Source organism: Zeus faber, assembly GCF_960531495.2.
Source record: "Zeus faber genome assembly, chromosome: 12".
NCBI lineage: Eukaryota > Metazoa > Chordata > Actinopteri > Zeiformes > Zeidae > Zeus > Zeus faber.
Genome location: NC_137196.1, coordinates 12,958,524 through 12,976,395, shown reverse-complemented (window position 1 = coordinate 12,976,395; position 17,872 = coordinate 12,958,524). Strand labels below are relative to the sequence as shown.

The 17,872-nt window shown below is 43.7% G+C and overlaps 1 protein-coding gene across 1 annotated transcript in view; it reads left to right on the top strand.

Moving 5' to 3' along the window:
- Window positions 1-17,872, top strand: part of tnr (tenascin R (restrictin, janusin)) — a gene marked incomplete at both ends in the record, with an annotated part of 108,679 nt that overhangs the window by 54,368 nt on the left and 36,439 nt on the right. The window contains 5 exons of the mRNA XM_080011295.1: window positions 352-618; window positions 4,914-5,033; window positions 5,856-5,999; window positions 13,748-13,867; window positions 16,837-16,980. Of these exons, the coding sequence (XP_079867421.1) occupies window positions 352-618; window positions 4,914-5,033; window positions 5,856-5,999; window positions 13,748-13,867; window positions 16,837-16,980 (795 nt within the window). The remainder of the gene's footprint in view (window positions 1-351; window positions 619-4,913; window positions 5,034-5,855; window positions 6,000-13,747; window positions 13,868-16,836; window positions 16,981-17,872) is intronic.

Sequence of the window (17,872 nt, the reverse complement as noted above, 5' to 3'; positions counted from 1 at the left end):
ATAAATTTCCACTTCAGGTCAATTCACTTTAGTCCGCGAGGTCATATTTCCTTTTTTTTCATCATCATCTTCATCATCATTGCAAAGGGATCCATCTCTCCATCTGTCTGGAACATGGGCCCAGCGCGTGGCCAAGGACGCCCTCACTTTTCCCACGATCGTGACCTTTTGTCGACCATCACCGCCGCCGTGAAGATTTCCTCCCACTCCATCATAAACAATCACTCACAGCTTCCATTTACTCACCTCGCCCATCCATCCGACCGTCACGCAGTCCATCCATCATCTCCATGAGGAACATCAGCGTCATCAGGGCACGTTCTTCTAAACTTCCTTCGACCACGCTTGCAGGGATCAGGCCGGTGACCCACCTCTACCTGTCGGAGGTGACCTCGGACTCGGTGGTGGTGGCATGGAGCGCCCCGGCGCCGCCCGCCGACCTCTTCATCCTCAGCTACGCCTCGGCCGACGGCAGCGACACCTCCAAGGTGACGCTGGAGGGCTCCAAGACCCGGTCGCTGGTGCAGGGGCTGCTGCCCTCCACCCGCTACACCATCAGCCTCATCACCATCCAGGGGGACGCCACCTCAGAGCCCGTCACAGCCTCGCTCACCACGGGTGAGTCGGTGGTAATTGGGGTGATAAGAGGTTTGATGCCGCGGATGCAGCCCTACAGTCATGATAAATGGTGTCACGGATTCTAGATTTCTCTTAAGGGGATGAGACTGTCTGCTGTCAGTTGAAGAGGGCTGTACGATGGATGTGGCAATTGTTCAGGGTGTCTGCAGCTCCTTAAAAAGTCATAAATTGAATGACTGAAATAGAGTTGTACACGTTCACAATGTATTTGACTAGCTTACAGTTGAATCTAGTCTGCAGCTGAATTCCCATTGAGATACACTGAAATGAAAGAGGTTGTTTTTTGGTCTTTATAGAAGAGCACATGGGATAAGATACTGGAAGTCCAGTGATGTTCATGGGACTGATTGTCTGATTTTGCGTATCCATATATATATTTTCATCAAAATGAATATAAGTATATACAGTATTATAGTAAGTATATAGTATGATATCAGTGTTTCTACTTCTGATTTTATCGATTCATAGGCTTGAAGAAAACTGTTCCAATAACAGTTCATGGAATCATCTAGTTCATAACCCTATTTCTATATAATACCTTTACCCTGTATCAAATATGTAGTACTTACCTGCAATACTTTGCTGAATAAGAGAAAGATGATTTGTCCAAAATTTGTCGATAAGAGATTTCAGATCTTGAGATGACATTTAACTCTGGTACGTACCTGCAGACACCCTGGTGTTGGAGACAACAACCCACATCAGCTCTTACTGTAGTTTATTATATCATGAAAATGAAGATTTGGAAAATGCACATTTAAACAAAAGAAAAATGGGAGAATCATCGTTTTCCAGCTGTTAGGCCCGCTCAGTACAGATGGGTTCTCAATGGATCTGTCGTTTTTGATCACCCTGAAGCCCGGCACTCCCATAACCCCTGGATCATTACATTCCAATACGGCCGTTATGGAGAGATATCGATCCGTGCCGTTTGACGGGCAGAAGCTGGTGGAGAGCACTGCAAGGTGGGGGGGGGGGAAAGAGAGACGACGGTGGTTCTCCGGTTGGAAACGCTGACACCGACGTCACCCCTACCTCAACGGTCGAATCCAGGGATATTGGAGAATCTGCTGACAAAATGCACATGCAGATCCAACCACAGTGAGGGGTTTTTGGGGCGTGAAATGGGGAGCTGGAGAACACTTAAACTTTCCCACACACACACACACACACACACACAGACAATAAACCCCGGCGTTGTCGATACTTTCCTGCATGAATACCAACAAAGCGGAACAAGAACAGAAATGCATAACAACAGACGTCTGAAAGAAAGAGAATTCCATAAATGGAAGCGACGCCAGATGTTGTGTCAAAGGTTTACAGCCCCATTCCTTCTCCCACAAGAGGGTGGGTAAAATATATATAGTGTATATGGTGTGAAAGATTGCGTGGGACTTAACAAGTATTTCATTTATCACGCTGTATATTTATTTGGGCTTTTGAGACCAAATTATATTTGTTTATTTATTCTGAAAACAGGCGGCTTGGTTCGATGCGTTAAGGCGTGAAATGGAGCTTGGTAATTAAAGCCTTGCGTTCCCTTTCTGCCCCCGTCTCTTCTCTCTATCTCTCTCTCTCTCTCTCTCTCTCTCTCTCGCTGTCCCTGCGATGGAGGTATTGTGCTCACAACTTGTCTCCACCTTTAATTTCCTCGCTAATGCGTCGCTGTGTAATCCGCTTGTTTGGACGGCGAGCGGGGAGAACCCGTCGGGAGCCCGCGGTTCGTCTCCGCGGCGCTCGCTTCTGCGAGCAGAGAGGAAAATGTGGGTGTTTGGTTTGAGGTTTGAGGGGGGATCACATGGGATGGATGGATGGATGGATGGATGGAAGAGAGTGGGTGGTTCGCTGGTGTTTGGCAGAGGAGGGGAAACAGAAAGAAGTCGCTTATCGACAGGATGGGGCGATAGACAACAGGCACCTTTCCAAACAATGGAGATTTTGATTCGGTGCCAGCGTCTTTACGATCATGGCGCCAGTTTCTTATAATGCCTTGGCAGCGTATGCTCTCTTCTCTCTCTCTCTCTCTCTCTCTCTCTCTCTCTTCTCTCTCTCTCTCTCTCTCTCTCTCTCTGTCCATCCCTTTCTTGCTGCTGTCTACTCTCTGATGTTTTGTGCCGTTTTGCGCTCGGTAAAACTTACAAAAATGACTTCCTTTTTGGGAGGAGGGGGGTAAAATAGTTAATAGAAGTTCAATGCAATGTTTTAGAAGCGACACCCGGTTATATTTATAATATGACACTTTTACACCCTACGAAAATCGGTCCTCTTATAAAATTACACTGCAATGCGGTGGGAAATATATAAATTCCAGATACATTGCATGGCTTTTGTCGAAATACTGCAACTAATGCCATGGACACACCACACAAATTTCTGTCTTGTGATGGGGAATCTTGCAGTCGTTGTGGTTGCACACGACATGACTGACCGGCGACAGGGGCTCACACATTACAACATCTTTCACCAGGAATAACCCCCGACAAGTCTGTCGGTTCTCCAAGCGACGTTTTGTCACGAAAACACACGCGAGAAGTGACAACGGAAATGAGGCGATACCATGTGCGGGACGCGATTATTTAATTTTTATTCGATTCTTGAACGATTAGAAAAAAAATGAACAAAAGCAGAATTAAAATAAGAAATATATTAAAAACCTAGAGAAGAAAAGTAAAATAGGTATGTTGTGTGTTTCTGGCTGTTGCTCGTGCACTCCCGTCTCCCGTCGTGCACTTCTCGACTCCTCCCCTCCCCCTCACTCCGCCTGCTCTCATTGGGTGTAGCTCGCTGCGTCACTCCCGACCTGATCGCGACGCGACCAGATATTAAACCTGCTTGATGTATCACGGGTGTCTGCCAGTGCTAGACAAGCACTCTGATGGCGTTGTGAGCAGTTCACACCACACGCTCGTCCCTCAAGGGAGCACGCTATGATTTTCCTCCGACCTGGGGCTTTTGCTCGGCGATCTCCAAAAAACCTGTCGGCGAGTGGAAAATCAGGCCAGAATCACGTAGCCTGGACTCGGCATTAGCAGCTATGTGATACATTCTAGTTTGTAGGACTGTCAGTGTAGAGATACGAGAGTGGGTGTAAGTGGCAATCTCCAAATTGTGCCCGACTTAATTGGGTCTGAGTATTATGTTTACCTATTGGATATTACACTGCAGCAAAACCTGAATTATTAACATTTGGATTGGAAACTACCAGACCAACCAAACCCCATCTGTTTGTGTTCTCAGTTCTTTGATAAGGGAAGAAATTGTTTATATTTTTGGTTTTTTTGCAAGGAGAGAGTGTTGTCTTTGCCACGGGAAGAACTTTGCTCTTTGACAAAGGAAATGGGATATCTGTGTTTGTTCTGGATGGGATACATTATCTACTCTGAGCTCCTACCTGTGCTACCGCTACTGTTCTCATTTGTTTCCCGAGGAAATTGAAAAAAAAAAAAAATCCTTTATTACCATTGGCAGCCAGCTCTGGCAAACTAAACATAATTAGCAAGATACGCACACATGAATAATCACAAGTTATATAAATGCTTAGGTGTTTCATACCAGCAGAATTTAAATGAGTCCAAAGCCGGGAGTTATAAATTGCCGCCCTCAGCTTGGGAATAATAGTCATTTCTCTTTTGGAAATAGGAGAGAGGAAATGGAGCGGTTGGTTTACAAGGTGCGCCCATCTGGCCCCCTGTCCACATTCACAGAAGGAAGCTATCTTTCATTACTCTCTCTCTCTCTCTCTCTCCCTCTCTCTCTCTCTCTCGCTCTCTCTCTCTTCCTCTTTCTCTCTGTCTCTATCTTCAGAAGCTAAATACCGCCCATCATTTTAATTGTTTGCTCACAATGTTTTGGCTTTAACCTTTTCCCTTTTCGGCGGTGTTCTCGGGAGATGCGTAAACAAACTGCCCGCGGGGGAAATCTCCCTGTGAACTCGGCTTAGACCCAATATTCCCTCCCCCCGTTATGTGTTTTAGCGTGTGTCAAGCTCGCTTTTGTTTACAGAAATTAATTTTCATTGCATTGTATTAAAAAATACTTCCATACTAGATATCAAACTGCCCTTTGCTCTGATATACAAACAACAGACTTCCATTCATGCAAACGGTTTGAAATAGACGAAGGATACTCAGGTGCGCTCTTTCTGGAGCCTTTATTACAAAAGGTCTTTCTGGAATATCGTGAATTTGTTAAACTAGTCTCTCCCTCTGTCACCCCCTCTCTTTTCTCCTCCTTCTCTCTCTCTCTCTCTCTCTCTCTCTCTCTCTTTGTAGGCATGGACCCTCCTAAGGAGATGGCCGTGTCCTTTGTGACGGAAGACGCCATGACCATCTCCTGGATCCAACCTCTGGCTCCTTTCGACTACTACAAGATGTCCTACCAGTCGGCCAGAGGTACCGCCACCGCCTTCTTCACCGCCGCTAAAATGGGACGATCGAATTTAAAGTCATTGAGGCGGCGACGGAAAGTATCATCCATTAAATACGGGGGCTTGCGTTTAAATACAGACGCCTGCAACGTTTGCCTGTGCGGGATCACACTCATAGTGATGCTGTGACTGCTTCAAGAATCGTGATGAATTAATGTTAAGCTTCATGTTTAGGCCATTGAGAATTTATGAGGTGCCTACATCGATGACAGTTTGAATCGTATATGGATAACCAGTAGCTCGGTACGACATAAATAATTCCCTATTACATGATATTACAAGGTGGAGAGAGCTCGCAGTTAAAAGATGCAGCATGTTGGTTGCCTGTGGATGAATATTTAACTGTTTTTTTATGTTCCTTTAACTCATTCAGTTATTATTGAGCATCGGTGTACATTCAATCTTTTCGTCCCTTTGTCCCCTTTACCGAGTTGGCACCAGCGCCGCGCGTATCTCCCAGTTGTTCGCCGTAGCAGAACAATTGTCGAGCTTTACACCGAAACCTTTTGTACACACACTTCTAATGGTCTCCTGTGCAAAGAGAGGGCGAGGCGGGGGGAGATGTTCAACGGGCGGAAATAAGTTCAAACACAATCTGTGAAATGATAGCGCACCCGGTTGAGCCAAATTAGAATTTTTCGCAAATTCAATAAACGCTCCGTTTTCCCCATTCTTGAAACCGCTCCGACACAATCAAGACAAATAAGAAAAATCATTTATTGCCGTCGCATGAATCTTGCATCGCCCCGATTTATTTTACACTTTTAAGCACCGCTGTGTCCCTCAGGCCGGGTGGACAGCGTGGTGATTGACAGCGAGGTGACCAACTACACCCTGTCCGGCCTGTTTCCTGCCACCGAGTACGAGGTCAGCCTCACCGCCGTCAAGGGCAGCCAGGAGAGCAAAGTGGTCAGCACCTCCGTCTTCACAGGTAATTACAATTACTGCTGAAGCTCCACATGAATAATAGATTGGACTTGGACAAACTAGAATAGAATACGGTGTATGGTAATGTAGAATGTACCTGATACAGAATTCCCCTTTATTTGCATCACATGACCGTGAGCTTATCTGGTAGATGTCTCGAAGGGCCCCTTCTTCCCTGTCGAAAAATGATATTTAAAAGATGCAATTCACAGTTATTTAGCCATATTTATTTTAATTTTTTTATTTTAATTTTAATTGGTCGTAAAACAGATTTAGCAATGATTTCATGTGAATTCAGTTGACCGGGTGAGTATGCGGTAATCCTAACCTGCAGAATTCAAATTTCACCTAATCGTGGCAGAGTTCTCTTAATATATTACGGAGACTAGATGTATTGTAAAGAAAGAATGAGCCCATTAAATCTACAATGAAGGACATGTTTGGCTTCGAACAAGGTGGAACTAAATGGAACATGACCACAGAAATCTGACTCACCGAGAGCAGCTCCCGGTTAAATTGCTACTGCAAGAATAGTCAATGTCAGTTTCAATTCATTTCTCAAGATGTCAATGGTTCTGTCCGTGTCTATTCTTCAAAGGGGAAATTTAAACAAGAATCTAGTTAATAAAAAAACAAAACTGAAAACTCGTCAAAACAGTTGGATGGACATATCGCTGCTGCGTGTCTCTGTCTGAACAAGGAGTTACACTTCCAATGGCTACCACCCGTGTCAATGCATTAATAAATTCTTTAAAAATGAACAGGTACAAGGTTGCAATATTCTTATGGTAGAATCTGCCTTTGTGTAAAAAAAAAAAATAAACAGAATGCTTTTGCATTGTATTATGTGTGCTTCCCATAAACTCTGCTGTTCAAAACTTTTCTTTCTGTTTATTTATCTATTTATTTTTTTAAGTGGGTGGCTTGGTATACCTCACCCAGCCATCTCACTTAACAACACTTAAATTCTCCAATTCCCATGCTCTTCAGACCTATTGTCGTTTTTGTTTTTTTATGCAACAGTATTGCGAGATGGTTTAAGAATGACAGAAGAGATTTTACGAGATGCATGTTTTCATCCAAAAAAAAAAACAGAAATTGAGTGCACTTATGGCTCGCTCTCTCCCCTATTCTCCAGAACCATCTATACTCTATATCCATATCTTTAGCGTCTCTCACTCTCTTTTCCCCGCCATCTCTGTCTATCGTTTGTTTTTTATTTCTTCACTCTGACACCCTGCGAGACCTCAGCTTGTAATAAGAAGGCTTTAAGTAACTAGTGCTGAATGACAACTTGCATAAAACACACACACACTGCATACATCTGTGTGACGGAGAGAGAGGGGGAGCAGAAAGAGCGTGCGAGAGAGAGAGAGAGAGAGAGAGAGAAAGAGAGAGAGCGCTGCAGATGGTGGAGGCGGAGGTGAGGAGAACATGGTGCATTGAATACCAATGCGACCCCATTCCCACAATCAAGCTCCGAATCCGCTGAGGAGGAGAGAGAAAACAGAAACATCTCTGAAATCTCTCTCTCTCTCTCTCTCTCTCTCTCTCTCTCTCTTCCCCGCCACGCCACGTATCTTATTAAGGACCCTCCTCTGAACAATGCCATCATCCTACTTAGAATGAAGCACAGCCCACCGGGCTCTAATAGCTGGAGAGAACATTGCTCTATTGTTGGGCTCATTAGAAGCTGTAAATAATTTTTTCCTCAGCGAGGGAGGTTTTAATGTGATGTTCGGCCGTTAAAGTAAATAAGGGGTTTGTTGGTAGCCTGACTGGACGTTATTTAACCAAGTATGGAGCTTTGACCAACATCCGGTTTCTGACGATGGCCTGGATTAAAGGACGAGGTGCATTATTTGCATCTTCCATTTGTTTATTTTAACAATTAAACTATTTGATGGTTTCCACATGATGCAATTCTTGGAGGTACGTTGGGGGGCTAACAACGGGTTAGGGTTAGTTAGGGTTGAGTTGTTGATAGTTAGGGTTTGGTCAGTCAGGGTTGGGTTATGTTTAGTTAGGGTTGGGATGTGATTAGTTTGGGCTGGGGTTAGGGTTAGTAAAGGTTGGGTTAGTTAGGGTTGGGTAAGGGTTGGGTTAACGTTAGTTAAGGTTGGGATGTGGTCAGTTAGGGTTGGGGTAGGGTTAGTAAACGTTGGGTTAGTAAGGGTTTAGAAGAAGATTCTTTATTCGTCACACAGCACACACACCACAACACATACACCCATGGGGCGATGGCGACCAACATACACACACGCGCGCTACAAATGGTGGCCGGTAAAACTTGTTCACTGTTTTGAAGCCATCCTGGTTTGTCCTTCCTCCGGGGGTTAGCCAGGAGCAGCGGGCAGCATACAGCGATGCGCCCAGGGACCAATTCCAAATGTCCAACACTGGTTAGATGACAACCTTTGGTGGGGGTCCTTACCTATGTTATATGGAGGACACCCCTCCTGAGAACATGCAAACTCCACAGAGAAATTGATCGGGGGCCTTTCGCCGGAGCACGGTGGCAACTGAAGCCAGGACCTTCTTGCTGTGGGGCGGCACTGCAACCATTGTGCTACCATGCCCACTTGGTTGGGTCAGGGTCGGGTTAGTCAGGGTTGGGTTAAGGTTTGGGATGTGATTTGTTAGCGGTTGGGGAAGGTTAGTAAAAGTTGGGTTTGTTGGGGTTAGGTTAGGGTTAATTAGGGTTGGGTTGGAATTAGTCAGGGTTGGCTTTCAGTTAGTTCCGTCGGGTTAGAGTAAGTTAGGGCTGGGTTAAGGTGAGTTAGGGTTAGTTCGCGTGAATGGTGCTTCGTAAACAACAATTGCCAGTTCCCTGTAGAAGGAACAGAGAAGATGCGCGCTTGTGAAATCGAATGGAAAAATGAACCACCTCCTGTTCATGTGTAGACGTCACTAAATTGGAGACAGAACGAGAGAGACTAGAATAAAAGGATGGAACTCAAACAGGCAAGACGAAGATGGAGAAGAAAGGGAAAAACAGAGAGAGAGGAAGAGAAAGTTAGAGGTGACTCGGAAGGAACAGACAGCCGTGGGGTCAAAGGACGGAGTATCAAAAGGTAATAGCCGGGGAAGGAAAGCCGCGAAGGAAGAATTAGTGGCGGGGTGAAAAGAGAGAACATGAAGAAGGTCTGCGCGGGTTGAGAAACAGAGAGAACCATCAAAGAGGTAGAAAGAAAGAAAAGGTCGATGGTGGGAACCCTTTCCTCTGGTGTGGGAGAAGCGATGCTTGTTAGGCTGGCCTTGGCGTTCGCTGGCGGCACATAGCGTCCAGGTTGGCACCGTTGTGTTGGGGATGTATGGACGTGCACATATGAGCACGCACACACACAGACACAGACACACACACACACACACACACACACACACACACACACACACACACACACACACACACACTTATACGCCGACAGACGTGGAAGAAAAATGGTGTTTACCTGTGAAAGCAGCTCATAGTTGACGCTAATGAGTGGGCTCGCTGAGAAGGGAGAGTGGAAAGAAGGTAAAAAAGTGTGTCGTTCTACAAGTCTACAAGTCTGTTCTGAATCCTAGTAACAAAGAACAAATCACACGTTTCTTTGGTTTGGTGTTTGACCTCGTTGCCTAAACGTGTTGCATGGTCTAATTACCACATGATTTGTCCCAAAGAAGTGTCCCAATTTCCCAATCTCCCAAATACTACCGCATCACTCAAATGTTGACCAACCTGTCAATGCGGCTATCGTCACTTGTTTATCCACATTTAGAAAAATACTAATCAAGTTGATGATTTGCTAATACTGATGCAGTTTAGAATTAGGCAGTGGAATTTGCTTGATCTATCTTCAACATAAATGTGATAGACAGACAGAAAGTCACAGAATCCGACAGACATCTGGAGAGATTCGATGGAAGTCAACGGAAAAGTGGACAATTCAAATTCGAAATACGGAGTCGATGGTTGTTTTCAAGAAGACCTTACTGTCTCTATATCCGAATGTACTTTTTATAACGGGGGTCTTGGTGGTGATTTTGAACATTGTTGTGCCGCAAAGAAGATACAGTGGTACCTCGACTTACGACTGTGATTCGTTCTATAAGAACGGTCGTATGTCAAAACAGTCGTATGTCGAAGCTATTTTTCCATATAAATGATGAAATCGTGGAGGCTAAAAATAAACAAAAAACACAGCACAAACACAGTAAATATGAAAAAAATATCGGTAAGCCACGAACTACGTGCACACACGATGTAGGTCGCCCGCTGACTGACTGCTGACTGGCTGCTGACTGGCCGCCGACGCGCCAACTGCAAATTTCCACCGTCGTATTCAGAAACTGACGGGTGAGGTCAGAGACGCAAAGTTCATTTTTCATAGTCTATGAGATAGATGGATGAATATATGGATGCATAGGTGGATAAATGGATGGATGTTCAGCACGAGTGCCTCTTTCGCTTCCCCTCCTACTCGCCCTCCGCACAGTGTGTCTTTCCCACATCGTGGTGATTCACCTCCAGCACGAGCAGGAAGTGATTGGATTATCAGAAGCCTTAAGGGAGGAGAGCACTGTGTGTTTTCTTTTTTTCTTGGTTCTCTTTTAACCATCTCTACTCCTCCGTCTCCATTACTAATTTGAATCACTTGGCAAGCCTCCACCTAATTCAATTAAAACCTTTTGCAATTGAAGTAATGATTTTAATCAGCTCTGTTCATCCACCGTAGTGATAAGATTGACTCAAAGTACCTACCGCACGCTAATGAGCAGAATCTTTTTCTTTTTTTTTTGCCGATGAGGGCGCGGCGATATTAATTACTTCATCTAGGCAGTGCTTTAGCGCGCACGCCATATTCTCTATACAGTACCTTCCACTCTCGTGCACAAACTTGCCCAACTAACATGCACGAGGAGAAATTGGGATTGAAACACTGAGGTGAAGGGTTTAATTAAACTCAAACTCAGTTTTCTTTTTTTTTTTAATTTTACATTAAATCAAGAGGAGGTGGGAAAACTCCCCAGCCTCTTCAGAAATTGACTTCCTGTGGCGCGTTCGACTCTGTAATTTGATGCGGAGTCGTTGCAAAGAAGTGGGAGAGAAAAACAGTGGAAATAGCGGAGCAAATTATCATCACTTAGCTTAAATGGGAGCAGCTACCTGTGTCTGGAGGTCTTAACCACTGAATAGTCAGGTTTTTTTGTTTTTTTTGTTCCTTCAAACGTGTTCAGCCGCACTTGACGTTTCATTTCTGGAGCAGTGGAGTTCCACTCATAAAGACAACACTGTCATGCAACATTTCCTTCAACTTCAAATAGATATAATATTCTGCAACAGTGTATATTTCTGACAGACATATTTATTGTCCAGTTTGACTGGGACTGTCCCGACTTCGAGCTGTGTCCTGAGTCCCGACAAATATCTGTAAAACACTAAAATGTCCTGGTTTTCAGCACAATTAAAATAATAATAATAATATCACAGGTGAAGTAAATAACATTGCTCATCTCGTTCCAATGGCACCTGTCAAGGGGTGGGATATATGAGGCAGCAGGTGAACAGTCAGTTCTTGAAGTTGATGTGTTGGAAGCAGGAAAAATGGGCAAGCGTAAGGATCTGAGCGACTTTGACAAGGGCCAAATTGTATGGTGGCCCTGAGAGCTCAACGCACTTCAACTTAAGAAAACACATGCAAATAGACAAAACACAAGCAAATTAAGAAAACAAAACTGCATAGCAAAACACTTTGCAAACACGAAAAACACAAACTCATTAACGGAAAACACAACCGCATTGACAGAAAACACAAACACAAAAGCCACATTACAGAAGTGAGAAATTCACCGGCGTGGTCGGTGAACCACACCGACCACGCCGGAGGAATACAAAACTGAGAGTATTAAAGATATTAACTAACCCAAACCCTAACCCTCTGTAGAATAAAGTGCAAGATTCAGTCATGCTTCAAAGCAGTGTTCTGATCAGTCTACCTCTACTTTACTTGAAGAGGCTTTTATAGTCATGAGAGGTTGTGTCCCATTCTGAGACTAGCCAAGTGATTCGCTGTTGTCTTCATAACAGCTGTTTTAACAATATAACCTAACCCTAACCCTAACAATATAAATATGTGCAATTATATAAATAGAAAAAACAACTTTTATATCAATCCACGGTTTTTATTTTAAGTGCGATATTCCAGTGAAAACGGCTTCTACCGTCTGTGATAGTGTGGTGTCGTTTGTTGATTCTAATCTTTTGGGTGAAAAGGGGAATTCACTTACTTGTGAGTGTATCCCTGCGAACGAATCAGTGAATCACTGATCTGCTCGCAGGGATACACTCACTTACTGAGTGAGGACCAGCGAACCAATTGAACTGTCTGATGAGCGGATCGTTTCAGGAAGTCATTCAGTTCAGTTTGTTCGCCCGAAAGAATCACCACGCTGTCACGGAGGCGGTAGAAGCCGTTTTCTCTGGAATATCGCACTTATGGTTTAAATAAAAAACGTGGATTGATAAAAAGTTGTTTTTTCTATTTATCAATTGCATATATTTATATTGTATTTAATTGCGGATAAATCACTGCATCTGTTGTGGCTCACTTCCGTAATGTGGTTTTGTATTTGTGTTTTCCGTAAATGCGGTTGTGTTTTTTGTATTTGCAAAGTGTTTTGCTATGCAGATCGTTGGACACGTCTGGATTTGTAGTTGCTATTTCTAATTGCCGAGCATGTGCTGTTAAATTGGTGAAGATGTTTTCTTAATCTGCTTGTGTTTTGTCTATTCGCGTGTGTTTTCTTAAGTTGTAGTGCGTTGAGCTCTCAGGGCCACAGTGAAATTAGGATGGTTAGACGACTGGGTCAGAGCATCTCCAAAATTGCAGGTCTTGAGGGGTGTTCCCAGTATGCAGTTGTTAGTACCTAGCAAAAGTCATCCAAGGAAGGACAACCAGTGAACCAGCGACAGGGTCATGAGCGCCCAAGGCTCATTGATGCTGCGTAGCAGCAGACCGGTCAGACTGTCCATGCTGACCACTGTCCACCGCCGAAAGCACCTACAATGGGCAAGTGAGCGTCAGAACTGGACCATGGAACAATGGAAGAAGGTGGCCTGGTCTGATGAACCACATTTTCTTCCACATTTCCATCATGTGGATGGTCGGGGTTGGGGTCTGAGCCGATGGAGCATCTGTGGGATGTGCTGAAACAACAAGCCCGATCCATGGGGGCCCCATCTCACAACTTCCAGGACTTAAAGGATCTGCTGCTAACGTCTTGGTGCCAGATACCACAGGACACCTTCAGAGGTCTTGTGGAGTCAGAGCTGTTTTGGCGGCACGAGGGGGAGCTACACAATATTAGTGGTTATTAGTGGTGGATTTAATGTTGTGGCTGATAAGTGTATAATATATACTGTACACAGGCACGAAGATCCCACCGGAGGAGTGGGCATTATCATCAACACTCCCACTCGCTTGTTGTGAATTGTGTGCTTTCGGAGGTGTGCTGTTGTGTGTGCGTGTAGGGCCAGCACGCTTCCTGCGCGGCGAGAGACTGCGCTGTGTGTCCCTGTGCCCCCGTTACCATATTGAACACCCCCCACCCCCTCTGTTCTTTTAGTCATAAGCGTGTCAACTGAGATCTCATTATCAGTGGAGGTATCGAAACAGTTTGTTTGTTTGTCCGTTTGGTCAGTGGGTTGTTTGGTTATTGGCTCGTTCCTTCGCTTGTTTGTTTATTCATCCGCCTGCTTGTTTTCCTCAGCCATGGACATGCCGGCCGAGTTGACGGCGCTCAACATCACTCCTCAGGGAGCCCTGCTGAGGTGGAACCCCCCGCTGTCCAGCGTGGACAACTATGTGCTCACCCTCACACACAGCCAGGGTAAATATTCAGCATCTCCATGTTAATCCATGTTAGCGCTGTCAATTTATACATCACTGCATGATTGCAATGATTCAAGCTCATCAGATTCCATCGAAATCTCGTGGCAATTTTGAGCCAGTGTTAGAAATGTTGTGATTAATAGAAGGTTTCCATCAGTTGGGTTGAGGTGGTGTATGTGCATAATTACACTACACTGTAATTACACTATTATTGCAATATTATAGTGGCATAATATTAACATTAAAACAATTCAATTGTCAATCACAATTATTTATATGGAATTTAGTCCGCAACTGGAATTTCAAGATCGTAACAGCCCTAATCCATATAATGTTGGATGAGGTGATGCAGAGCTGGATGTAGGGTTTGATGAATTCACAAACTGCGGGGAGAAAATGACAAGGGGTGTCACGAAATGAGCGTTTAATTTCTAAGTTCGAAATCACTAGCAGGTTCGCGATTCTTCCCGAATTTTTGTGGCGAGTCGACTGTGGCTCACCCGCCGCCAGTTTGCTGCACTCTCCACTGAAAAAAATAATAACTACGGGCATTTTTTCATTGGAATTTACAGTCCATTAATGCTATTTAAACACATAAAAGCTAGGGATGTTAAATTGTTCCAACTAAACAACTGAGTGTCTCTGTGTTCCCCGTGTCAACAGTAAAATCAAAAATATATTTTTTTTTGTAATGGCCTTTTCAAAACATTCAAAATAAAATAAACAAGGAACGATACTGTTTTCCAAATGGGATAGGGAGTGAGTGTGTACCTGCATCGCCGCCGTGGTGTGCGCTGCAGGAGTTTCACTTTCTCACTTTGCGTGCTTGAAAATGGCGACACGGCATAAGATTTTATTTCAGGATTTATTTCACAGGCATATTTAAAACATTCATACAGGCAGATGCAGAGGCAGATGATCCACTGTGGCGACCCCTAACGGGAGCAGCCGAAAGAAGTCGATTTAAAACATTCATCCATTCCACATGCATCCTCTTTGTGCATGCAAGTGAATGAGCTTTGTCCGTGCATCGCTCCGTGCGCTGCTGCTCTGTCTGTTGCCCTCCGGCGACAGTAATTTACTGGGAACTCTGTGTGTGACTTAACAATGGCACATCCGTCAGCGCTGAAAAAAAGTACGAATCGAAAAAAATTAGAATCGTGACCTTAAAAACGAAAGTCAAATCGAATAGTGGATTTGGGGAATAATGACACCCCTAAAAATCACCAATTTATTACCTTCATGGCAGTGATTATTTCTTCCCAGTGCAGTGTATAAACTGTATAATTTGGCTGAAATATGACAGTTTTTTCCTCGTTCCCCAAAGCATTTAGTGTTTGGCGACAAAGATAAGCACTTGTACATGGTGTCCAACTCTCAGTCACAGAGTAAGGATAGGCCTTGTCAGTCACAGCAGATGTCATCAAGTTTTACCAATTATTGTGTCAGATGTCATGTTTTCAGCGAACATTCTCCTTTTCGGGTTTCACCGCTTTAAAGCAAGTAATTGTATTTGGTTAAAATTGAATTGGAAACTCAGCAACATGGAAATTAAAAAACAATACGGATGGATTTCTTATAAATCCTTCACCGCAGGACTTTGCCAAATCCAGCTCGCTAGAAGATCTCCATATTGCTTGGCCTAATAGTCAATATGTAATTTGCTGTTTGAGTGCATGGCTTTCTGCCAAGTCAGGTCGTTCAGCCATAAATTAAATAGGAGGGGCGGCCAGCGGGAAGTACGGTACTGAAATATGAATGTACAGGAACTCCCAGAAGTGTCGGAAAAATTTAGCGTTTTCTAATAATGCCACCTGCTGTAGGCTGTCACTTGGCATTACCGACGCACATCCCGAGCAGCTAGTTAAATGTTTACTGCACTCTTCAAACGAATAACATTAATCTCCCAAGCTGTAATCCCGAAATTGGTGGACAATGATGTCAGGACAAGCGTTTCATTTTTGACGTGACTGAAAAAAACAAAACATAACTTGAGTTTTCCAGCGCTTGCTTTTGTTTCGTACTTTCACATGGGCCAGGCTGCCTTAGTCACAGAGATGGTATCTGTCTTCCCCTCAGAGATTTATAAAGTACTATCTTACCTTTATACTAGATATACTGTATATATATCAAGGCGACTGAAATTCCAGAACTAAAACGGGTTTTATATTATCAAATATAGTCGTATTTAAACTTTAATTTAAAATTCTATTTTTTCCTTACCTCAGTCCCCAGAATGGACCAGAGAACTATTTTCCCAGGCCGACTGTGTCGATGTTTAATTGACTCGTTGGCAGATTAAGACCAATGATGACAGCGAAAATCAGTCAAAAGATTGACATTTTGGTCAACGTTTTGAAATCACTCCCGAGGCAAGAAATTGGCAAGCCAATGCGGCTCTCGTCAATAAGCCCATTAATTAAAACTCCACGGCCCGCCGAGCTTTGGCCAGCGAACTATTGACTCTTTGGCGTCTCTATCCAATAACCCTTTCCATGTCTCTGTAGTTTATTCATGTTCTGCTGGATACAACGTTAAGATGCCTTGCTACCAACATGCTTAATGGACCTACAGCTGCATGGGAGCACATTTTGTTGAGCACGTTAGCTCTAAAACTCTGTTTGGCGGACATATTGGTGTCTGGTCTGTTAAAAAGTAATATAGTTCATATAATATGAAATATATTTGGGTTGAGTGGGTGCAGGTTCGAGTCCCTCCATGTCTATGTCTGTAGGCCTGCTTTAAAACGCACTTTAAGCTTTTGTCTCTGGGATTCTATTATGTCATTTTTCTGTCCTTAGATTTTTATTTCTATAATTGTGTTCTTCTTTGCTTGTATGTAATGTATTTTATTCAATTTTTTTTGTAATGTTATGCTCTAAAAATTATCTTGCCTTGCCTACCCTATATATATATATATATAGATATGCTTATGCGTGTATTTTCTCCACTTTCCCAATTTTCCAGTTACAGCTGATACGTTCCTGGTTGAAGGCAACAAGCAGGAGCACCAGTTGTCCAGCCTGAAGCCCAGCACCACCTACTCCGTTGCCCTCTACGCCACTAAAGGACCCCTCACCAGCGGCACCGTCATCGCCAACTTCCAAACACGTAGGCCTCATCTGTTTTTTAATTATGTTTTCAATAATATCTGGTAGTGACCCAAGACTTGCGAACGCTTGCTTCATAGCAAACCAATTATCAACTGAAACGAACAAAAAAACATTCGGAAAGTTGAACGACTCTCTCTCCAGAGCAACTCATCAAGAACCGAATCCCAAAAAATTGCCAAACCTGTCATTGCTAATATTGGGTTGTCTAGGTTAGCGAAGACAGGAGGTCATAATATTAGTGGAACGTGAGTGTTCAAAATATTAATTTAGGGGCAGCACTATATTCAATCTGGTCTCACACTTTTTCGTGCTTATAGTCACGAAAACTAATCTATTGAATCGTGCCCTGGAGCACGATTGCCCGACTTTTTTGTGCTATACATAATGAAATCTAACCCAATTCTTTTGAATGGGGAGATTTATTTGTGCTTCATAAAACGAAATGTTAACCAATTCATTTAAATGGGAAAATTTTATGAGTGACTGAATGACTTTAGGAGTGGGGGGGGGGGGGAGAGGGCAGGCATAGGGAAGGAGTGGGGCACAGATACATACACTAGAACTAAAACTAACCTGATGTAAGTACGCCAACACTGAGAGGTGAGGGGGGATTTTTTTCTGACAAGTATGAAATAAAAGCGGGATACTGGTTTCGCTTTTTCTCTATTGAATGGTCTATTTAATTCAAGGTTGGGTGAGAATAGGGATATAGGGTCATACCCCCAGTATGAATTTCATTCATAGATACAATTTCATTGCTTATAAATATCAGCGTTTGCATGGCCGTGTACCCGTCAGCCAGTGTGGTAAACATTTCCGTGGTAACAGCGAGCTCCATCAATCAGAGACGTCGCTGTTACACTTATGATTATGGGTAGTGTAGTCACCAT